We start from the raw sequence: 24,914 nt of genomic DNA, 5'->3' as shown, positions 1-24,914 counted from the left end.
AGAGATGAGAAATTTTTTCTGAGGGTTGCGTGACTTTGTAACTCTTTGCCTCAGAAGCTGGTGGAGGTGGGATCATTGAATATTTTTAAGGCAGAGGTAGATAAATTCTTGTTTGGCAAAAGAATCAAAGGTTATCAGGATTAGATGGGAATGTGGAAATCGAGACACAAGAAGATCAGCCATGATCTTATTGAGTGGCAGAGTCGGCTCGAGGAGCCGAATGATCTACTCCGGTTCCTATTTCCTATGCTCTTATAGAGACCATCAATGATGTCTTCATCTAATAAGGAACTCAGAAGAAACTTCTTTTACAAAACAGTGATGAGAATGTGGAATTTGCTACCACAGGGAGTGGGTTTATTGAATAGTTTAGATGTATTTAAGGGGAAGCTAGACAAGCGTATTAGGGAGAAAGGAAAAGAGGATTACAATGGTAGATTTAGGTCAGGATAGATGGGAGGAGGCTCAAGTGGAGCATAAACGCTAGCTTGGACTTGTTGGGCCGAATAGCCTGTTTTTGTGACGTACACCCTATGTAACAACATTTTTCCTATTTAATGTCTCATCAAAAGACGACATCAACATTATTATTTCTTCACTGCACTGAAGTATCACCCTAAATTATAAACACCGCTTTCTGGACTGGTATCTTCTGACACATTCATGGCTGACTCTAGTTTGCACTGCCAGTTCATTGATTTTTTTCTTTAAACGTGTTATGAGGAAAATAAATTTTTTTGCTCCCATTCTGATGCAAAATATCCTAATCGTTTGACTTATTAATGGCATTATGAATGTAGAACACTAGTAATGTTCACTGTATGACTAGGACAAAACTGTGAACATTTGCTCATACTGACATCCTTGGCCAATTGTGTAGTTTAGCAAGGTTAGATGACTCCAAAACAGTGCTCCCGTTTTCTTATGTGTCCCCACGCAGGAATATTTATGACATCACTGGAGTAACCTAGTAGGGAAGAAACTCAACTGGATCTAAACGTCGGGTAAGTTCTGAGGGTGCAGGAGGGGCGTGGGGTGGGGTGGTGGGGAAGGTGAAAAGAAGGAAGGTAAGTGAGCCAATCAGAAAGGTAAGTGGCTCTGAGGTTACACTCTATTGGCAATGGAAGATGAGAGCAAAGTTCACCCTCCATTGCACATTCCCTCAATGTGTTGGTTTTCCATACTGTTGAACTGTAGGCTTTTTCTTCTTCATTAGGATTTCAGTAAAGGCTCAAGGAATCTTTGTACCATCAGAAGAAAATAAGAAATTTGGGCAACATTTTGAGTTTTTGTGTTGCAAAATTGTGGAGCGGCCTGCTAGAAAGTACATTTGCTGATAATAGCTTGTGAATGCCTCATGTTTATAAAATCAACTCCTTTCTCTGCTATATTGACATTAACATATAGCCGAAACATTATCACAGTTAAAATATAATAGTGTACAGAGAAATGCCTAGAGTGCTTTTAAATATTCTGACATAAATATTGTAAATGGGAAGCGGTGAAAGGAATTATGTTAGCAATGCTGAAAGCATAAGAGAAGTAGAGAAAAAAGAACACAGACTGAAAAGAATAAAAGTAAAGCTGGCTTCTGGGTGAACTGAAATTGTCTGACTTTTTTCTATTCGTTCACAGGCTGTGAGCTTTGCTGGCTGGGCCAGTATTTATTGCCCATCTCTAGTTGCCTTTGAGAAGGTGGTGGTGAGCTGCCTTCTTGAACTGCTGCAGCCCATGTGGTGTAGGTGCTGTAAGGAAGGGAGTTCCAGGATTTTGACCAAACAACAGTGAAGGATCAGTGATATATTTCCAAGTCGGGATGGTGTGTGGCTTGGAGGGGAACTTGCAGGTGTTCCCATGCGTCTGCTGCCCTTGTCCTTCTAGATTGTAGTGGTCATGGGTTTGGAAGGTTCTGCTTAAGGAGCCTTGGTGAATTCCTTGGGAGGAAAAGAAAACCTAGAAAGGAACATTTTAATTCTACTTCATGCAATCATTAAAGAACAATTATGATACTTGTGTATGAATACTGGGCTGCACTGTGATTATATTTGAGAGATATTTCAGTTTTAGAAAATATAGATGATGGAATTTGTGTTAGAGATGAAGAAAGAAGTGCATCCATGCTCATTTAAATTGAGCAAATTGGTTTTGCATTGTGTCCACCAAAGTTGGAACATGCGTTTTCTCTAATTCTTCATTGAGACAAATTTTATATCCCGAGGTTTAACAGAACATAGTTGGTGCAAAACTTCTTTATTCTTGGCAAACGGATAATGAAACTGAAAAAAATAATGATGGAAATGGGAAAGCATTTTAATCAAACATAGTGTGAATTCACTGAGTCAAGGGATGGAAAATTATAGTTGTGAGCAGAAACTTGAGATAGTGGGAATTCCTATTGGAGCAGAAATTGCTAAAAGTAGATTCAGTTTGTAAAATGATGACGGGTTTTAATAGGGTGCATTGGGGAAACATCACTTGTTTTAGTTAGGTAGTCAGCGACTTAAAATTGTCACAAAGACTGAAGGGGGGAATGACGTTAGAAGAAAGTTTCTTTATGCAGACTGATGAAGTGTCAAATCCTTGCTTGTGCTTGAGACAGAGAATGCATCTTTTGAGAGAAAATTGGGTGAATATTTGAAGCAGAGGAACGCATGTGGACTATGTGAAGAGAATGGGGCAGTAGGATTCATTTTGGATGGCTTTAACATAAAGCTGGCACAGAATTAATAGACCAAAATGTGCTTTTGTGGTGTAGAATTTTGACAGTTTATATTATTAATTCCTGGGATTTGGGCATTTCTAGCAGGGCCCACATTTCTTGCACGTCCCACGTTGCCCTTGAGAAGCTGATAGTGGGTCTTTTTATTAAACTGCTGTAGACCATGGCCAGAATTTTATGCTCCCCTGGTGGGTTTTTAGGCAGGTGGTGGGAAGTGTGAAATTTGAAGGATTGGGATTGCCTCCAGGTTCCCACGTGCCCTGACCGCACGGCAATTTCATGTTGGGGCGGGCAAGGCCTCTGTTGGAAAGCCCACCCTCGCCCCAGTTGTGTCCCTTAAGTGATCAATTATTGGCCACTTAAGGGCCATTTACTGCCCAGCCTCAATTTTTAGGCTAGCAGGAGGATTGAAGTTCTGTGGGAGAAGCCCAAAAAGAACAGTTACAACTCAACTCTGGTAGGAAGGGTGGGATGGAGGGGGTAGGGGAGCCTCCATCAGAAGTGCCCTTCTGAATTTGGAGGGCGTAAGCCCTCCTACCCGGCCCCCTTAAGGTCCAGTAGCCTCGGGACCTCCCTCCCCCACCCCCACCCTCCTAAGACCCCGATTACCCCCTTTGTGCGCCCAACAACCCCCCCCCCGCCAAGACCCCTTGAACTTAGCTGGGCCTCCAGTTCTCGGACTTAGGCTCTGAAGTCCTCCTGCATTTCTTCTTCTGTCCACTGCAGCGGGACTTTCACCGTGAGTGAGGGGCAGATATCCCGCCTGCTGCCACTTAACGCTCATTTGAGCATGAAATGGCTAGGGAGCGCTCAAACTCCAATAACCCTTTTGATGGCAGGAAGCTAGACACCGCCATCTGAAAAACACAGGTCCATGTGGTGAAGGAGTTCTTGCAATGGATATTGACCAAGATATTAACCAAGCGACAATGAAAGAATAGCAATGTATCTACAAGTCAGAATTGTGTGTGGCTTGCAGGAGGACTTGGAGGTGATTGTGTTTCCATGCACCTAATGCCCTTGTCAGAACCATAGAAAAGTTACTGCACAGAATTCAGCCCATTATGTCAGCACTGGCCAAAAAAGAATAATTTTTTAAAATGGCTGCCCAAAAATCAAAATCAAAAATAGCCGCCCAAATCTTCTAATTGGTGGGACTATATAGGTGGAAAGGAGTGAACCTCTTATTTGAATTGTTTTGTTAGAGTACTTGAAAGTTGGTATATGAAGGATAGTTGGCATATGAAACATTGACGAAAGAGCTGAACTTCCGAGGGGAGGTGAGAGTAACTGCCCTTGACATCAAGGCAGCATTTGACCGAGTGTGGCATCAAGGAGCCCTAGCAAAACTGGAGTCAATGGGAATCAGGGGGAAAACTCTCCACTGGTTGGAGTCATACCTAGCACAAAGGAAGATGGTTGTGGTTGTTGGAGGTCAATCATGTCAGTCCCAGGACATCACTGAAGGAGTTCCTCAGGGTAGTGTCCTCGTCCCAACCATCTTCAGCTGCTTCATCAATGACCTTCCTTGCATTGTAAGGTCAGAAGTGGGAATGTTCCCTGAGGATTGCACAATGCTCAGCACCATTCGTGACTCCTCAGATGTTGAAGCAGTCCATGTCCAAATGCAGCCAAGACCTGTACAATATCTAGGCTTGGGCTGACAAATGGCAAGTAACATTCGTGCCACACAAGTGCCAGGTAATGACCATCTCCAACAAGAGAGAGTCTGACCATTATCCCTTGACGTTCAATGGCATTACCATCACGGAATCCCCCACAATCAACATTCTGGGGCTACCATTGACCAGAAACTGAACTGGACTAGCCATATAAATACTGTGGCTATTAGAGCAGGTCAGAGGCTAGGAATCCTGCGACAAGTAACTCACTTCCTGACTCTCCAAAGCCTGTCCACCATCTACAAAGCACAAGCCAAGAGTGTGATGGAAAACTCCCCACTTGCCTGGATGTGTGCGGCTCCCACAACACTCAAGAAGCTTGACACCATCCAGGACAAAGCAGCCTGCTTGATTGGCACCACATCCACAAACATTCACTCCCTCCACCACCGACGCACAGTAACAGCAGTGTGTACCATCTACCAGATGCACTGCAGGAATTCACCAAGGGTCCTTGGACAGCACCTTCCAAACCCACGACCACTACCATCTAGAAGGACAAGGGCAGATAGATGGGAACACCGCCACCTGGAAGTTCCCCTCCAGGTTCCTTCACTGTTGCTGAGCCAAAATCCTGGAACTCCCCCCTAACTGTACTGTGGGTGCACCTACACTGCAGCAGTTCAAGAAGACAACCCACTATCATCATCTCAGGGCAACTAGGTTTGGGCAATAAATGCTGGCCCAGCCAGCGAAGCCCATATCCCGGGAATGAATTAAAAAAAAAAGAAAAATAAAGCTGTTTATAAATAATTATAAATAAAATCTGTGATAGCAAATTAGCTAAGAGGTGTAATCTTCTATAATATTTTATCTTTATGAATTTTAGATGAATTGTATGTAATTTACAATATCAGATTTATCCTACATCAACAAAGTGAGTTAAATTAGATAACTTATTTTGCTCGCCTGCAATTTTGGGGTAATTTTTGACAATTGCATCTGATTTGTTAATGCAGTCTTTTCAATTCCCGTGGAGCAAGGGCTCCAAATTAGGAAGTTAGGTAGTTGTGATTGGGCTAATCTCGCCTCTTATTCAAACTCTCACCACAACTGACCCTTCCTCTCTGGGAATGGAAATGAAAGAGAATGTGTAAGTAAGTATTCTAGAGTTGGATAATGAGATAATGCATTGAATACAATAATCTCGTTGAAAAGTTTGAGTTATGACACAACTGCAATCTTCCAAAGTTTTTTTCTTAGTCAACACTATTTCAATCCCAAGCTTTATTATTACCTTGGAACATATTCCAAAGTCTGGTATTCTCTGATAAATTGAATCCCAAGATTTTTTTCACCTCTCCTACTGTAAAGCATCAGACTATCACAGTAAATAGCAATGAAGCTGCAATCAAATAAAGATTTGAAAAGTAGCAATATTATCCCATGTGCCTTAACAAGAAATTAAATTTGGACTTCCTTGAATAAGACTGGATAAAGTTATAGCTTTTATCTACTTATCCCAAGTTTTGTTTGGCTCTTTGAAAGGTTGTTATTGCCAGATTGACTGGTACGTATCCATTATGCTTAGATTGCTGACTGTTGGTACATTTTTCCAGTGATAAACCCGTATATCAAAAAAAAATCAATACAGCATACTGAAACATCACTCTATTGGAACAAATGTGAAGTTATTTATTGAGCTATTTCTGGGCTAAGGGTGGAGGGACTATTGCATTTTCCACACTGATATTTATGAAGATGCAATGTCACCTAGTAATCTTCATGTGTTCTGCTTTTGGCTATGTTCAAGGTTTCGAAGCCTCCTTAGCAAAAGCAATTGTTCAATATTTCAAACCTATTTTGCTAGAAAGTTAAACCTGTTTCAAAAGCTTGGCTCAAAAGCAAAGAGACAATCCTCAATAAATTTTATTCAGACACTTCGCTTGGAGGGAATTCAACATGGGATAATTAGACTGATTCTTGGGATAAGGGAGTTATCATATGAGGAGAGATTGTGTACACCAGAATAAAAGCAAAATATTGCGGATGCTGGAAATTGGAAATAAAATCAGAAAATGCTGGGAAAACTCAGCAGGTCTGGCAGCCTTTGTGGAGAGGGGAACAGAGTTAATGTTTCAAGTCCATATAACACTTTGGAGCTGAAGAGAGGTAGAAATGTAATGCTGTTGAGAAGGTGAAGAGTAGGGGTGTGCAGGGTGGTGTGGAGCAAAATAGAAAGTCGTGGATAGGTTGGAGGTCAGGAGAGATTAAATGACAAACATATCAAGAACACAAGACAAAAGGAGTGGTAATGATAGTGTTAAAGACTAAAGCTGGTGTTAATAGTGCCTAGTTAATAGTACCTAGGCACTTTACAGCCTTCTGGATATTGAGTTCAACAACTTCAGACCATGAACTCTGTCCTCATTTTGAGGAAGAAGATCGACTACGATCTTACTTTATGACAAGGCAGTCTTGAAAGCCCAAATGGCCTATTTCTGCTCCTATTTCTTATGTTTTTGTCCTTCCAAATAGGATAATCAATTGTGCTTATCAAAGTAAATTTCTTCACTGGTTTCCGACTATAAACAGACCTTTTTATTATAGTTGCAGATGAAAATACTGACATTTTAGTTTGAGAAATTGAGCATTCTATTAAATCATGTAGAAGAATAATTTAAAATGTAACCTGAGCTGACTAAATTATTTTGCAAGCTGCTTGAGCCATGCATAGCATAGTACTGGACATTGTTCACTGCTGAGTACAGTAGGTTGACTAAAAAATATCCACTGAACCAAATTAATGTTCAGTATACCAAAATGAACAAGTTAAATCAATAAGTTATGAGATACAACCTATTTGCTTTAAAATGTATAATGGGTGAATATTGTATATTTTGTGATTTATAATGAAAACTTTATTATTCATAGCCATTTTTTAACATTACTATATTTGACTGTCACACTTGTATGGCAAAAAAAATTAAATGAAGAAAACCTCTTGTTTCTAGCCCCGTGCAAATCCCTTTCCAATCTGCAGTTTCTGCTTGGGGACAAAGGAATACAATCGAGAAAAAAAACCAGAAGATCTCATCTCCTGCGCGGACTGTGGTAGCAGTGGTGAGTTGAATCATTTATACATCAGTAATTCAACAAATAAAAAAAGATTTTATGTTGGGGGAATTTCATTTTCCAGCAGCATTCCTTGTAAGATTTTTTTCTACATTAACATGCTGAATTTTAAGCACAGTTCAGATATGCAACCCGTTGTGATGCTCAGCAGGAATTTGTTGCATTTCAGGCTTAGATGCTGTTCCTTAACACACATTCTTTTCATTATGGATTCATGTGGTGGGGGAGAAATCATGAAAATAAACTCAACTTAAGGCCTATTTGGGAATGCATGAAGGAAAGAAACAGGAAATAAGAAATTTTAACATTCCCACCCCCCTTATCCATTTACACTACCCAGTTTGTATTAAGGTCAACCCAGAATATATTTTACACCTCAAAATAAATATATTAATGTTGGTCACCTCTTCCTGCCAGTAGTTGTATTGTATCTTTGTTAGTGTTAGTTCTCATATCTGCAATTTTTAAGTTTTAGAAGTCCAGGTCTGTGGTGACGTATAAAAGCTTGCAGGCTTAGAAATAGTATTTAACATGGGTGAACACTAGTCCTACTAGATACAACTACTACTTGCAGCTGCAGCCTTTCATGTAGCAGAACATCCCATTGTGCCTTACAGAGAAGATCAGGGAATCTGTGCAGTGGGTGGGAAGTTAAGGGAGAACATGCAGCTGGAGAAATAGAATATTGATATTGAATTGTGGAGATAGGGAGAGGACTTAGAAAGGAAAAGGGGTTTAAGAAGAGACTTGGTGATTATGAGGTTCGTGAAGAGACTGTGGGCAGAATCTTCTGGCTGGCGTGTGGGTGGCGGAGCGCTTAAAATGTCACGCGAGTGTCCCGACGTCAGCACACGGCATCGCGATATTTCGGTCGGCGGGCGTGCTATGCAGCAGGACGCGCGCCCACCATTAATTAAAGGCCTCGTTAAGGCCCTTAACTTGCCAATCGTTGATGATTTTGTGGGGCCCATGCGAACTTCGGCTTGGCGTATGGGCCCAACGAACAGGCGGGTAGGTGATTTTTTTACAAACCTCATCCAGTGGCGGGATGAGGTTTGATAGCAGTTTTAAAAACGTTTAATAAAGTTTTTGTTTATTTCATTAACATGTCCCATCTCGTGTGACATTTTCATATGAGGGGGACATGTTAATGGATTTTTTATTGTTCTATTTTTTATATTTGCCAGCCTTTCAGCGATCTCCCTGATGCAGCACTTTGCCTTAGGGAGATGTGCGCTCTTTCGTGCGCATGCACGAAAAAGCGCACTTTTGACAGTTGGGGAATCCCCCCTCCACATAGGAAGCGCATAGCACTTGCTGCTGGGCGGGCCTTAATTGGCCCACCCACTTAAAATAGCTGCAGGGCCTGTTTTGGCGGCGGCAATTGGCTGCTCACCCACCACCGAGCCACTGGGGCCCGCCCACCCATCAAGGGCAAAATTCTGCCCTGTGTGTTTGTTTGAGAAACCAAGACTAGGGATGATAAAAATGTGAATGAGGGTTTGGCCATGTTGGGGAAAGGTAGAAATTTGGGACGGCAACATAGTCAAGGTGGAAGTCAGCAGTCCTGGAATGTGATGGGCGGGATGTGGAGATTGAACAGGATAGTTGAGTTATTCAGGGTGTGGTGCCCCAGTGCCTGGGAAGGGGATGAAACTGGCCCTGTGGAATACAAGTTTATATTGTGTAACAAATTCCTGAGATGAAAAATAAGGCTAAATGTGAGCTTGCTGAATAATGGGTAAGAGAAGCACCTAGAAAAAAAGAGCATCAGGAAATGATATGGGGTGGGGTGGGGGGCGGTCTGTGATCAAGATGAAGATAATCTTGCACTTCTCATTTAAGAAGTTTTCTAAACTTGAGTGATTTGTAAAGTGACCATATGAATCCTAATCATTTAACGATTGGGGGAAAATTTTGCCTTCACTGCCTGATCGTAGTCTGGGTAAAGCTCAGAAAGAGAATCTGGTAGGAGGATTACATGCCCCTTACAGAACTTGTCTGGTTTTTCTTTCATTAATTTCTGTAGAAAGAAAGTCAGATTGGTTTTGCTAGCAGCATATGATCCTCCCTGCTAGATTTTCCATTCTGAACTTTCACAAGTTGCCTGTACTGAGGGGGCCAAATCATGCAATGAACCTTGTTTATGGGGGCAAGTATTCACTGTGGGGAAAAATTGGAACTTGTTGAATCATTCAAGAATGGCACAAATGATGTTGCAGGCTGAATGCCAGAATACTCCAGCATGAAGTATATATTCATTTGACATAAGGAAGTTACTTGAAGGTATGTGAAATATGCAGATACATGACCTGGATAAATTACTGCATATTAAGTAAGGATCCTGGACAAGAACCAGAAGACAAAGTAAATGATGTATGAAAGAAAACAAGAAAGGAACAGAGCTGTAAACTGGAGACAGTCTGCATGGAAAACCTATTTTCAGTTTTTGTTTTTCTTTCTCCTATAGTGCAAAAGCTTTTTTTATTTCTTTTGACTTCTTATTTTTCAATTTATTCCCCCCACCCCCTACCTGTATGAATAGATCAGAGCCACCTGCTGTCTCAACCCCACTGTCTAAAATTCTTTCCCTGAAAACCTTTGTTATCAACTCTCCCCAGCTCTTTAATTTAAAGCTTCACAGTTCCTTTAATTGTTCTATTACTTGGTGTTTATTTCTCCTTGTGAAGTATATTGGAACTATTATTAGATTCATATCCAATCCAAAATGAAAGGACTATAGCCTCCTGTCTAACTGCTGAAAGAGTCCTGTAGGTTTTTGAGCAGTTTCATCCGTCTTGGCCTAATGTCTATTAATCAAGGCTTCATTACACAAAACTATCTATTCATTAGCATTTGTTGGCTATCTAATTCAAATCATAAGGAATCATCATAGAGGAAAGAGATTCATACCAAAAAGTAATAGAAAATTCTCCTGAAGTTGCTAGTATGGTATATTAATGAGGCTAACTAAGATCATTTTGTTCTACATCTTGGTCCTGATACTGGATGGCAAAACTAAACAAGCTGTTAAGTGGTGATTATCACAGTAACTGTGGAAAAAAGAATGGCTAAAAATACCAAAAATTATGAATTAACCGTTGTAAAATTTCAAGCAGCTGTTTTCAGTATGCTCTGAATAGTGCTAGAGATGTTGTATTTGAGAGCAGTGGGTTCCATATCTTTTTTGGGGGTTGAGCACTAATTTGTAACTGGAACATGTCGGTGATATTATTGGAGGTAGTTTTTTTTTGATGAAGGGTACCAGGTTTGGTTTAACAGGCCTCTGCACTTTGGAGGGTTTTACATGTTTTGAGGAAAGGGGATGAGGTGGAGGGGGTAATGCTGTCTAGTTTCTGACAACAGGCAGTGGAAATAATTTTTCCCTCTTCACCTCACCAAAATATCTTGCAATATAACACTGTTGATTTGATAAGGTGTGAAATTTGCAATATAGTCAACTTAGAACTGCAGAATCAGAACAACACTGGCAACTTGTGTGTAATATTTTTACAGTTTATAAAGTAAATCTAACTCTCCACGGCATCTCCACAGCGAGAAAGCAAGAGTAAATAAACACACATAGCAAACAAAACAATCAAATGCAAAACAATCTAAAAAATAAATGATAGATTTTTACATTAAAAATTTCACACACAACTGAAATGGAAAATTAAATCAAAAATGAAATAAATACATGATGTGGCAACAGTATGAAAATTTGATGATTTAATGTGCATCAGCATAGATTTATTTGCCAATGTTTTTTTTATGGCAAATTCTAGCTGTGTAATCAGAAATACTTTTGCAGAGATGCGATACTTCTTCAGAGGGGGAAGTCAGTTGATGGGTTACTGGAGCTGCTCTTCCACACCTCCTGTTGGCTTAACCAAGCATGACATTGACAGTGTCTTGGAAAAGCTGCTTCCTTATGTATTTTTAGAAGTTCATAAATGTATTGCTGAAGGTTTTAATTTCATAGATGGTCCCATCTCTTAGGTCTGCTCAGAACATTTTATGGAACTTAATACATCATTTTATGGACTTTTCCACTGGTATGAATATGTGAAACTGGTAGTTGATTTAAATTAGGAAATGCAAAAGAGGAATGTTTTTGTTGGAAATTAGACTTTTTCATTATGACATTAAATTACTTGTGCTTGGTTCCAATTATTTTGCATTTGATATTTTCTTGTGTTGCCATCACTGGAACTTCAGTATTAAATTATTTTAAACTCGATCATTCGTTGTTTCTCATGTCAGTTGTTTGTAGTCCAGTGTCTCAAAGGCAATAGAAAGAAAAATGTCGTTATGATATTCATTAATGTTAACATTCTTGGCTTCTTCATTCACTTTTTGCTCATAACCAATAACCAAATTGCTCAGATTTGACTTTTGGAATATTTTTGTAAAATTGTAAATGCAATAAGCTGGAGTTGAGAATTAATTATGTAAAATAGATCTCTAGTAGTTATGAGAGAAGATGGGAGGTTTTGTACGCAAATCTTTATATGACTTTCATGGATCGACTTACATTTGAATTAATGCTGATACCCGTTCTGCCTCATTAGGATCAAATTATCTTTAATTAGCTGCACAGATGTATTGGGTGATGCAGTGCTTTCTGCAAGAATACTGAAATGTGGAGTTGCATACTTAGCATCATTGATAGGACATGATAATCTATACCTGGCTAACAGTACTCATACATGTTTTTTCCAATAACATGTTTTTTTAATAAAAGAGAGATTTAATGAAGTTTAATAGTCATGGTTCGGCTGTTGCAAAGTACTAATAAAATTCTTGCGCAAGGCAGCTAGTGGGGTGGTTTATGCAGAACTGTGTCCATTTTGTACTTTTAACAGAAAATGCATTGTATCAGTATACATAGTAGAGTACTGTAATTCTTGGGCTGGAAATTTCATTAAGATCTTTTTATCTGTTATGGTATTGTGCATGAAATAGGAAGAATATTTTGGTTTGACATGGTTAAAGCCTGTTCCAGATCATCAAAAGTATTTGATTACTTTTTGGCCAAATTTTAATACTCACATAGGTAACTCCAATGTCTATTTTCTCATTGTCATAAAATGCTTACTGACTTCAAGTATCAACAAATAGCGTAACAGTGCATATATTAATGTGAGATTACTTTGCCCATTTGAATGTCTGAATATAATGTCTCTTCATTACTTCAAAAATCAACATCAATTTTCTTCTCTACTTGTAATTACATGTCTTTTTGGAATTCAGTACTGCAGTCTGTCATATTTCTATTTTTATATCAGTTGTTAATCCAAATGTGCATTTTTTTTTGTCCAAAATGTTACCACCTCTTATGAAGTAATGACTTCTTGACAGCATATTCTACATAAAGCATTGGGTTTTAATCTGTTGAGTTTAACTATTCAACTGGATGTATGTCATTTTTATATATATATATCGAAAACCTAAGGGTTTTTTCAGAAATCCTTTGCAACAATGCTTATCTAATTCGACCTATCCTTGAAGGGAATGGTAGCGCATTGCATGACTTAAAATAATTCCTTAATTGATCACCATGATCTCAAATCTGAAATATAGTGAAGGAAGTACTGTGTCTAATCAGGCAGGTTTATCTTTCTCAGCATATTATTGGGCAGTTTGTTGCTCAAGTACTGAAATACCTTGGCCATTATATATTATATGTGGTTGAAATGAAAACAGAAAACTTTGGAAATACTCGGCAGATCTGGCAGCATCTGTGGAGAAAGAAATAGCGTTAACATTTCAGGCCAGTGACCCTTTGTCAGAGTTCTATTTTTATAATACTATACATACTCCTACTGATGGTATTTATATAGTGCCTTTCCTAAGACACTTCACAGAAGTATAATCAGACAAAAATAGACAACAAGCCAAAGCCAGATTGGGATGAATGACCAAATCTTAGTCAAAGAAGTGGATTTTAAGGAGGGCCTTAAAGAAAGAGAAGAAGGTGGAATGATGGTGAGTCAATGGGGTTTAGGGAGGAAATTCCAGAATGTGGGATCTAGCCGACTGGGAGGCATTGCCACCAAGAGTGGGACAGAAAGAGGGAGGTACAAACAGTCAAAATCACAGTCAGTAGAACCATAAAGAATAAAGGATATTTAAATGTGATATTTTTCCAGAGTTAATTTGTCTTGCGGTAAATCTGGCCACATGTAAAAATTCAAACTTGTTACAAACATATTTGCATATTGTGGGACAATTGAGAAGCTAAGCTGTATTTGTAGAAAATGCCTTTTAACACAAAAAGTAGTTGGGGATATTTTTCACCCAGGTAAGACTCAAAATCTTTTTCTTTTTGAAAATGAAGTACTTGTTACAGAGCAAATAACATTTGGCATTTTATATAAACTAGAAATGAAACAGTGATCATTAATATTATCGAAACTCATTCCGACAGCAAATTGGAAAAAAATGTTCAAGCATAAATCATAATGAGTTGGTTAAGTGACAACATAATGGCTTCTTTGAAATTTAAGAAAATACTTTGCACATCTTTTCATTTAAAATCTGAGCTTTCCATTGCCAAAACTGATATTATTTTAATGAAAAATGCATAATATTTTAAATGATGCATTTGACATTCACATTAACTGATTTGGCAGTAACTGAAAGTAGCAATTTTTACTCCTGCACCTTTTGCTTCTCTTTTTTTTCCCATTACTATTTCTCTTATTCCAAGATTTTTAATTTTGTTTCCTCTGCTTTACTTGGGTGCTTTCTCTTTTGCAAGCACTCTGTACCCCTTTCTTGTCTTTTTAGTATTGTCCTCCTCCTCTTACCTTCTTTCTCTTCTCTCTCTCTCTCTCCTGCTTCATGTCTTTCCTCGTGTGTTTGTGTGTGTGTGTGTGTGCTTGCTTGCATGACTGTCTCTCTCGCACATGGACGTGCAATCTCCCTCTCGTTCACTGTTGATTTTCCTTTTATTCTGACTGAAATGCTTTATCACTCATTCTTTATGAAACAAAGAGTATTTTTGCTGTAATTATTAATTTTTTTATATAGTCTGCTGAATTTTGCCACATAACTACATTCTCACCTCCAGCTAATTCCTAGGTACAATTTTGTCCACCAGTGACTACCTGTATTTTCCCCAAATGTCTGTTCAAATGCAAGCCCAGTCAGTGAGCAGCGGGAAACTAACAGGATCATAAGTGAACTGAGTCCTGTTCCTGGCATCACCCCATGTGTAAATGCACCTATGAGGGGAATCTTTTCTAATTTTCCTCTTCTTTTCAGACAACCTGTGGCATCCCAGTACTGCTGTGGTTGAGACAGCACAGACGAGGGATTAAATTTGGAAATGTTTTGCGTAATTTAGTACCATACTCTGTAATGAATTTACCCAATGAACCACCATATAAAATCATGTAAGATAAGCATATGATAACATAGAATAACTACAGACGCTCCTGTACTAATATCAGCTATTAAAATTGTTTTTCTCTTTTGAAGGGCATCCATCATGTTTAAAATTCTCTCCAGAGTTAACAGCACATGTGAAGACCTTAAGATGGCAATGTATTGAGTGCAAGACTTGCAGTGCTTGTCAAGATCAAGGGAAAAATGCTGTAAGTATTTAAAATACTGCGGATGCTGGAAATCTGGAATAAAATCAAAGTACTGGAAAAACCCAGCAGGTTTGGAGAGAGAAACAGAGTTATCGATTCGAATCAAATATGAGTTCTGAAGAAGTCATATTCGACTTGCAACGTTAACTCAGTTTTTGTCTCTGTAGATGCTGCCAGACCTACTGAGTTTTTCCAACACTTCCTGTTTTTATATGTTGTATTTTTTCAGTAATAATTTGTAATGTAACATTTCTTCCCCAGCGACCTAAACAAAATCCTAATAGTGCCACATGTTATTTTGTACAGAAAGTAGTAAAGGAAATTTAATGTGATTTCCCCCTACTTCCTTAACAAAAATTAGGCACCAACAAGGAGAATCGCGAGCATACCATCTGCTAAAAATGTTCTTTTTTACCCTTCACCAACGGCTGTCTTTTGATGCTATGAATAAAGGATGCCTCTCTGGCTTCAGACATTTCTGTTTGGCTTCTTGCATTGGTCAAGAAGAAACAAAGAACTTGTGTTAATAAAGCATCTTTCACAATTTCAGGAGTTCCGAAAGTACTACATAGTCACTGAAGTACTTTCAAAGTGTAGGCACTGTTGTAATGTAGGGAAGCACTACAACCAATTGGTAAACAGCAAAATCCCAGATGAGGTAAATGATCAGATAAGCTGTTTTAGTGTTATTGGTTGAGGGATAAATGTTGGTCACGGCATCTGGAGAAAACACTGCTTCGTCATGTTTAACTTTGGCCTGTTCCTAGGATCAGGAGCAGGTTAAGTTATCACGTCCGTGGTATCTTGTGTTTCAACATCGACAGAATTTTCTCCCTCAAATGTGCATGCTCTCTCTCCTCTCGCATGCTGTATCGCTCTCTCTCTTTCCCTCTCTTGGTTTCACCCTCCAGAATTTTCTCCCTCTCTGCCTCATATGTTCTCATGCCCTTGAATGTGGTGGTGAGCTGTCTTTTTGAATCAATGCAATCCATGTGGTGTAGGTACATGCACAGTGCTATTAGATAAGGAGTTCCATGTTGACCTGGTGACAATGAAGAAACAATGATATAGTTGCAAGTTAAGGTAGTGTGTGACTCGGAGGGAAATTTGCATGTGATGGTGTTCCCATACACCTGCTCCCCTCATCCTTCTAAAGAGTTGAGTTTCTGTAGTGAATCTTAAATATAAGAGTACACTGTAGCCATGGTGCACTGATGGAGGGAGTGAAGGTTTAAGGTGGTGTATGAGATGCCAGTCAAGTGGGCTGCATTGCCCTAGATAATGTTGGTATCTTTGATGCTGCGCTTATCCAAACAGAGCACTGGTGAGTAAGTGCTGCACTGTTGCCAATGCCTTTCATCATTTTGCTGATGATTGAGAGTAAAGTCATAGGGATTGAATTTTACCTTTTATTTGTGGACAGGGCATACTGGAGGATTTTCTATTTTGTTGGGTAGATGCCAGTGTTTTAGGTGTACTGGAAAGACTTGCCCAGAGGCACAGCTGGTTCTGGAGCACAAGTCTTCAACGCTACAGGGGTCATTGGCGTCCATTGCTTTTGCTGTATCTATTGCACTCTGCCATTTCTTGATATCATGTAGTGTGAATTGAATTGGCTGAAGACTGGTTTCTGTGATGGTGAGGTCCTCAGGAGGAGGCTGAGATGGATTATCCATTCTGCACTTCAGGCTAAAGATGGTTGTAAATTCTTCCCGTTACTTGTCTTTTGCACTTGTGCTAGGCTCTGCATTCATTGTAGACAGAGATGTTTGTGGAGCCTCCCTTTCTGGTTCATTGTTTAATTTCCCACCTCTGCTCATGACTGGATGTGGCAGGACTGCAGAGCTTTGATCTGATCTGTTGGGTGTGGGATCGCTTAGCTGTGTCTATAATCATGCTGCTTCTGCTGGTTAGTGGCATGTAGTCCTGCACTGCAACTTCACCAAATTGGTACTTCATTTTTTGGTATACCTGGAGCTGCTGCTGGCATGGTATTAAGGGGCAAGGAGAAAAGTCAGGTAAATGGAATTGAGATCCAGATCAGCTCTGGTCGAATTGAATAGAGAAACAAGCTTGATGGGCTGAATGGTCTACTCCTGTTACTATGAAGAGAATAGATTTTCCAGACTAGCCAGTGTCTGGTCCTTTTAGCCAATTTGATATCAAGGTGGCTAGAGTCTTGAATGTTCAGATCACTTAAACTCCTGTTGAGAGTGTGCTTCAGGAGTATTACTTCTTCAAAACTCAGTGCTCAAATCTTAGCCAGATTCCTCGTGTTGATCAGGTGAATTGTAATGCATGCGTGAAATGGTGAGAGTCTGACGAGCTCCATTTCTAGATTCCTTGAAGGTAATGTGAAGATCCTGCAAGCTCTGACACTCAAATTTGTCAAGCAGGCAGAACTTATTGCGACATCCTTGTTTATATTACTGATTATGTATCTGGCTAAAATAGATTGGCACTTGTGTGGATGAAAGGATTTATTAAGGCTGCTTCCTTATAATAGCCCTGACCAGGTTCCATTCTTATCCATTTAATCGTAGTCAGAGAATCTCTTGCAATGACTTACTGTTCCTGCACCGTTACACCTAGTGTCCCCCAATGATCAATCCTTGGCCATCTACTATTTTTCATCCACACACTGCCCCTTGGTGACATAATCTGAAAGCAAAACATTAGATTTTGCATGTACCCTGATGACACCCAGCTCCTCCTCCACCACCACCTCTGTTGTCACCGCCACTGTTTCTAAATTATCACGTTGCTAATCCAACATCCAGTATTGGATGAGCAGAAATTAAATTTTAGGAAGACTTGATGTTATTGCTTAAGTTCCCATGACAAACTCTGCTCCCTAGCTACCAACTCCATCCCTCTCCCTGGTGACAGTCTGAGATTAAGGCAGGCTATTCACAATCTTGGTGTCACATTTGACCGAGATGAGTTTCCAAGCTCACATTCGTGCATCACTAAGACCACCTATTTCCACTTCCATAACGTCACCCAACTTCACCCCATGCCTCAGCTCATCTGCTGCTGAAACTCTAGTTCATGCTTTCATTACCTCTAGACATGACTATTTCAATGCATTTCTGACTTGTCTCCCACGTTCTATCCTCAGTAAACCTGAGGTCATCCAAATCTCTGCTGCCTGTGTCTTAACTTACACCAAGTCTAGTTTCCCTATGAGTGCTCACTGACCTACATTGGCTCCCGGTCAAGCATTGTCCTGATTTTACAATTCCCATCCTTGTTTTGTTTTCAATCCCTCCATGGCCTTGCCCCTCCTTATTTTTGTAATCTTCCCCAGCCCCACAATCCGTAAAGATATCAGCACTCCTCTAATTCTGGCCTCTTGTGCATCCCCAATTTTAATGCCTCCACCACACCTCCAGTTGACTAAGTCCAAGATCTAAAATACTCTCCCTATATCTCACCACCTCTCTACCTCGCTTTCCTTCCTTAAGACACTCCTTACAGCCTCTCTGTTTGACCAAGCTTTTGGTCATCTGAACTAATATCTCCCATGTAGCTCGGTGTCCTACTTTGTTTTATAATGCGCCTGTGACGTGCCTTGGAATGCTTTATTATTTTAAAGACTCTATATAAATACTAGTTATTGTTATGAACTACGTTAAGTAGTACTGGAGACAATTAAAATGTCATCTTCAACCCTTTGGATTCATACCTAGAGAGGTGTGCACTGTTATGCAAAACACTATAAAACCTGCTAACAACAACATTAAAAGCTGAAGTAACCAAGTAGGTGCTGAAAGAGATTACCCGCCTTCTAGTTTCAAAACATCTTGCACACACTATTGGGAATAATAATCGGAAGAACTTGGACAGTAACACTATCAAGACTTGAAGTCTTGACATGAAGTCATCACCCTCCAAGGCATTTTTTTGTCCCATATATAAAAGGGCACCTTTCTGTACTACAGCGACAACTTATTTATGTGCCTCGCCTGTAGTATAACAAAATGTCCTAAAGAGCTTCATAGGAGCATCATAAAACAACTGAGCCACATAAGGAGATATTAGGTCAGATGACTAAAGTTTGATAAAAGTGGTAGGTTTTAAGGCGTGTCTAAAAAGAGGAAAACAAAGTAGAGAGGTAGAAAGTTGTAGGGAGGGTATTCCAGATCATGGGACCCAGGCAACTGAAAGCACGACCACGGAATCACAGAATTGTTAAAGTGCAGAAAGAGGCCATTTGGCCCATCGTGTCTGCACCAGCTGTCTAAGTAAGCAACTTGCCTAGTACAATTCTCCCCATAACCCTGCACATTCTTCCTTTTCAGATAACAATTGAACCTGCCTTTCCACACTCTCAGGCAGTTGCATTCCAAACCACTCATTGTGTCAAAAAAGTTCCTCCTCATATCACTTTTTTGCTTCTTTTACTAACCACTATAAATCTGTTACACTCGTTCTCGATCCTTTCACAATAGGGAACAGTTTGCCCCTATCTACTCTGTCCAGACCCCTCATGATATAGAATACCTCTATCAAATCTCCTCTCAACCATTTTTCTCTAAGGAAAACAGTCCTAACTTCTCCAATCGATCTTCATAACTGAAATTCCTCAGCCTTATCTTCATAACTGAATTTCCTCACCACTAATTGTGGACGGATTAAAATCGGGGATGCATAAGACCAAAATTAGAGGAGCACTGATATCTTGGAAGGTTGTGGAGCTGGAGGAGATTACAGAGATAAGGAGGGATTTGAAAACAAGGTTGGGAATTTTAAAATCAAGACATTACTTGACTGGAAGCCAATGCAGGTCAACGAGCACAGGGGTGATAGGTAAATGAGATCTGGTGCAAGATACAGGCAGCAGAGCTTTGGATGACCTCAGGTTTATGGAGGGTAGAATGTGGGAGACAAGCCAGAAATGCATTGAAATAGTCAAATCTAGAGGTGACGAAAGCATGAATAGTTCAAGTCAGTGCAAATCAGGGTTGCAGCAGCACTTGAGCCAAAATGGGGGCAATGTTACGGAGTTGGAAATAGGAGGTCTTAGTGATGGTATGAATATGAGATCTGAAGCTCATCTCAGGATCAGATGTAATATCATTGTTGCGAACAGACTGGCTTAATCTCAGGCTGTTGCCAGGGAGAAAAATGGAGTCAGTAGCTAGGGAAAGGAGTTTGAAGCGGGGACCAAAAACAATGCCTTCAGTCTTTCCAATATTTAATTGGAGGAAATTTCTGCTCATTCAGTACCCAATGTTGGATAAGCAGTGAGATAATTGAGCAACAGTGGAGGATTTGAGTGAGATGGTGATGAGGTAGAGCAGAGTGTTGTTGGTGTTGCAGTTGAGGTTGCTGATGGGTGAAAGCTTGCCATAACTGCAGTGTCATTATTGGGATTTCCCTCCCACTGTGTAGTTTTGTTCAATATTTATCATAAGTATGTAAATTTCTTGATGGTTTTAAATGAGCAAAATAAATTGGAATGGTACCAAAAAGATTGAGTTGAGTTAGCAAATTGATAAATGTGCATAGTTCTTATACGTTGAACCAAAAGAAGGTTCAGATTAATTGCTCAGTAATTTTGGCATTTGGCAACGCTTGAGTTGAATTTAAACACCTAAGTGAATTTATGTTTTAAGTACTTTGCAATTTTTCTCCTCTCTAGGACAACATGCTTTTTTGTGATTCCTGTGACCGAGGCTTTCACATGGAATGCTGTGACCCACCACTCTCCAGAATGCCAAAAGGTATCACTGAACCTAATGTATTGGTGACTTTTACATATTTGTTATTTTCAAAATGTGCTTGTCTATAGTTAGTTTCTACATAACCAATAAAATGGAGGGGATAGCCGCATTGGGCAGTACTTCCCTTTTCCCACTGTGACCCCATTTTAATGCTTCGCACTTGGTATGACCCCAGAAATTTGGGAAGTAGAGAGTTGCTGCTGGAGGCGTGGGGGGAGGGGAGGGGTTCAAACTGCTGGAGTATAGGGACAAAAAAAAACGAGGACATCTACCATTTTACAGGCTCTTTTAGTGGCAGATATCATTAGGCCACACCTATCAGCCAAAAAAAATCTCACATGTTTAAAGGGCCCCGCAGCCAATCCCAGGACTGCCAAAACTTAGTCTCCACTCCCCAGCCGTTATTACTACCTCAAGAGTGAGAGGCCTGAATTCCTTGTCTCACGACCCCATTGGGAGTTGTAACCCACAGTTAGGGAAGCCCTGGCATAGGGTTTTTGCTGCTAAAGTAGTAATCCAGAGGTCTAGGCTAAAGATATGGAGATGTGAGTTCAAATGCCACCATGTCAGCTGGAAAATTTAAATTCAATTAATTAAATAAATCTGGAATTAAATACTATTATCAGTAATGTTGATCATATAACTCCCAGATTGTTGCAAAAACGCATCTGGCTCTCGAATGCCCAGAGAAGGAAACCTGCCCTCCTTACTAGGTCTGGCATGTATACTACTCCAGAGCCACTGATTCTTAACTGACCTCTGAAATTACTCAGTTGTCAAGAAGACAGTTCAACTCTACCTTATCAAGAGTAGTTGGGCATCACTGGCAAGGCCAGCATTTATTGCCCTTTCTACCATAAATTAATTTTTAAAAAATCTGCAGAGAACAATCAAAAGTGATACAAATTGCTATGTTTTTATCTTCAGGCCATTTGATAAATCTTTCTGCTCCAACGGAAATATTGCTCCACTTGTGCAACTGGACAGTTTGGAGCCAAAATTACCCCCATAATGGTGAATTACATTAACTGAGAGATATGAGAAAAAGTATTGAACAAGAAAAGGCCACTTGTCCCGTTGAACTGCTCCTTACACAGATCATGTACAATCTATCTTATTTACCCCTTTTAAAACATTAGGAACCAATTATTGATTTGTTCTTGCAGTCTCAATTTTTACATATCCTTGCACCTGACCCTAACAATACAAGGATTATTGAAGCTTCATTTGGTCATCTCCGTTTATACCAGTGTATATAAATCACTAATCCTTTCCCAACTAGTGAATTATTGGGCGACTTTTTGAAGGAGTTAATTCATATATTATTAACTGCTTTTTTCATAGCTTTATCCACTAATATATAATTGCACATGAGATTTGTTAATGTTATGATTATAGACCTTGTGTGTTATTGCTCATGGGCAGTAGAGCATAGTTCTGTTGTTTACTGTGACTGCATTCTAGGCCCAGGATTGGAATTCACCCCTTTCTCTTGCCACGTTCTCTAAATTCCAGAGCCTCTGTTGATTAACAATCATAGGTTGAATTGATATGATGCCAACCACTCAGGAATTCCAGTCATTTGATTGATCCCTGGCACTTAGTTTGGAGAGCAAAGGCCTTCAGAATGCTGAGCATTTAGAGGGGGAGCTATGGAATAAGCCTTACGTTTTTCACAATGTAAAGCGAGAAGAATCTGTTTGTTAAACGTTTTTGCTTCCTTTATAACTTCTACCAAATCTTATTTTTAAGAGTGCATTTTATTTTTAAGAGTGCATATGTAGCTGGCTGGATGAAGAACTTCAGTGCAATATATGGCTATATAGCACAGAAAATTTTGATCATTTGAAAGCTTCACCAATCATAAATGATGCTACAATGATTGTTCTGTGATCTGGTTGGTTGAATGGACAACTTGAAGGGATACTGACTTCTTGAGGGTAAAAGAGCCGAGCGCAGAAATACATAACGAGCATTGGTTGTCTGTATTATGTCCTGCCCAATATTCAATTCCATTAGTTTCAGACAGAATATCAGGCGTGCAGAACAACTGGCGGCAAAAGCAATTCCGCCAAACTTGCCTCTCCATCCCATGTTCATTTCACTGCTTTTGAATCTGATTGGATAATGCTCTAGAATGTACTTTGATCTAGGGTCAGTACCCTTTGGTTTTGCTTTCTGATAAGTGGTTGGAAAAATATGCTCAAACTTCCTTTACAGCATACAACTTTAATAACATATAGATAAATTGATTCTCAATTCTATCCATAACAAGTAAGAGTCAAATAGCCTGTTTATTTATGCATGATGTTATGCATCTGAATATGTTGAAGTTCCTGATTTCCGTTCAATTTATTTTATCTAATGAAAACAAATTCTGCAAGTCTTTCCTTACGAGTAGGGGCTTTCAGTTCTATTTGTCGCTCTTTTTTAACCACCTTCATGGATTAGTACTGGGTGCCCATTATTGCTGATGGTACTCCAGATCTGGCCACGTGAATGATCTGTACAAGATCGGAATAACTTTTGTGAGATGTAAATTCATATTTGTTTAGCTCTGTTGATACTGGTTTCAACTCAAAACTGTCAGTGAATGGCTAAACTTCAAACCTAGAAATTGACTATGCAAGTTTCCATTTCCTGTCCATCTATACAGTTCCTTACATTTATAAATATTTACAATAACATTCATCTCATTCTTGGGCCATTATTTATTTGGCACAGATCTCTCTGTAGCTCATGATAGTCTTCTGATCATACAGCTTGATATAATAAATGTAATAATAAACAAAGTATTTTTCTCCAAGTTATTTTGAATACTGTGACAAGCAAGGGACCTAAAATGTACTTCTACAGGCATCTATTAGTCATTAAAAGTTACAGATTACTATTTTAATTTATCATTGTCGTCTTCCTGCTGCTGAGCTCGTTTTCAATTCAGCTATTTCCCGTTAATCCATGAGTCTTGACTTTTTTTTTAAAGAAGTCTCATGTAAAAAAAAATGTTTGCTTTTGAAAGTCGAAGTAAATTACATCAAGTGAATTAACCCAATTCACTATCTCCACAAATAATTCCAGCATAATAGTGATCCATGACCCAAATTGTTTCCAACTTCATGTTCATGGCCTCTGTCTGCTCTTCAGATGAACAAATGTAGTCCATATATTTTCTCCAATACTATGTTAAACTAGTTAGGCTATAGTTTTATTTTGGCACCTGTGTTACTCCTTTTTAAATTTTGGGATGTTTGCACTCAGCCTGTCCTTTTGATAGTTCCCATGTTCATGGATCTTTTCAAAAACATTAACCAGAGTTTCTTTATTTATTTCTCATTTGAGTATTCTAGTCTGTTCTCCATATGGCACAGATGCCTTGCCTGAAATTTCTCTCAAAATAAAAAAAATAAAATGCCTGTACCTCCATAATTAACATCCCTTTTTTCCCAAGAAATCGCAGGTTTTCTGCATTTTTGCAGATTATTATACATGGGCAGGGAACAGACACCCCTTATTTTTCAATAGAAGACATACTTTGGTTCATATTCTTTAAAATTTCTTCCTAGTCTTATGCTTTAATGTTTACTTCTATTCTTTCTGGAGCCAAAATCTTTTTGAGCGGAATTTAGTGTGCTCTCCCGTGACATGTTTGGTGGCGGGGGAGGTATCCTGCCACATTCCCGCCACCACCCCAATTGTCCCACTGCCAATTGAGGCCCTTAAGTGGGCAATTAATGCCCACTTAAGGGCCTCATCCCGTCACTGCTGCTGGAATTAACCCAGCGGCAGGCCATACAGGGGACACGCCATATGGGCAGCACGACAAACAAATCTATGCAGGAATTCTTGCGGGCTGGGGCAAGAATGGGGGTCCCTCTTTCAAAGGCACTTAGTGCCTGAACAAGGAACTTGGCATCAGGAAGGGGGAACCTGCTAAGAGCCATCCCCTGCACTTGCTAATGACCCACTTCCCTCTGAAGCCCCTCCCCTATGACCCCCACCCTGTGGCCCCCCCTCCTGCCTTTACTCTCCTGTGGCCTGGGATCCAGGGACAATACCAGGCCTCAGGCGGGTGTAGCACCGATAGCAGCCACCACTGGTGGTATTGCTG

General features: G+C 39.7%; 1 protein-coding gene across 3 annotated transcripts in view; it reads left to right on the top strand.

The window, feature by feature from the left end:
- The window catches only part of kat6b (K(lysine) acetyltransferase 6B), a 170,474-nt gene that overhangs the window by 57,670 nt on the left and 87,890 nt on the right, over positions 1-24,914 (top strand). For all 3 annotated transcript variants that reach the window (XM_078530782.1, XM_078530784.1, XM_078530785.1), the window contains 3 exons: positions 7,356-7,464; positions 14,962-15,077; positions 20,725-20,806. In XM_078530782.1, the coding sequence (XP_078386908.1) occupies positions 7,356-7,464; positions 14,962-15,077; positions 20,725-20,806 (307 nt within the window). The remainder of the gene's footprint in view (positions 1-7,355; positions 7,465-14,961; positions 15,078-20,724; positions 20,807-24,914) is intronic.

This window comes from Cetorhinus maximus, chromosome 27, assembly GCF_964194155.1.
Source record: "Cetorhinus maximus chromosome 27, sCetMax3.hap1.1, whole genome shotgun sequence".
In the NCBI taxonomy this organism is placed as follows: Eukaryota; Metazoa; Chordata; class Chondrichthyes; order Lamniformes; family Cetorhinidae; genus Cetorhinus; species Cetorhinus maximus.
This window is presented reverse-complemented; position numbering and strand designations above follow the sequence as displayed.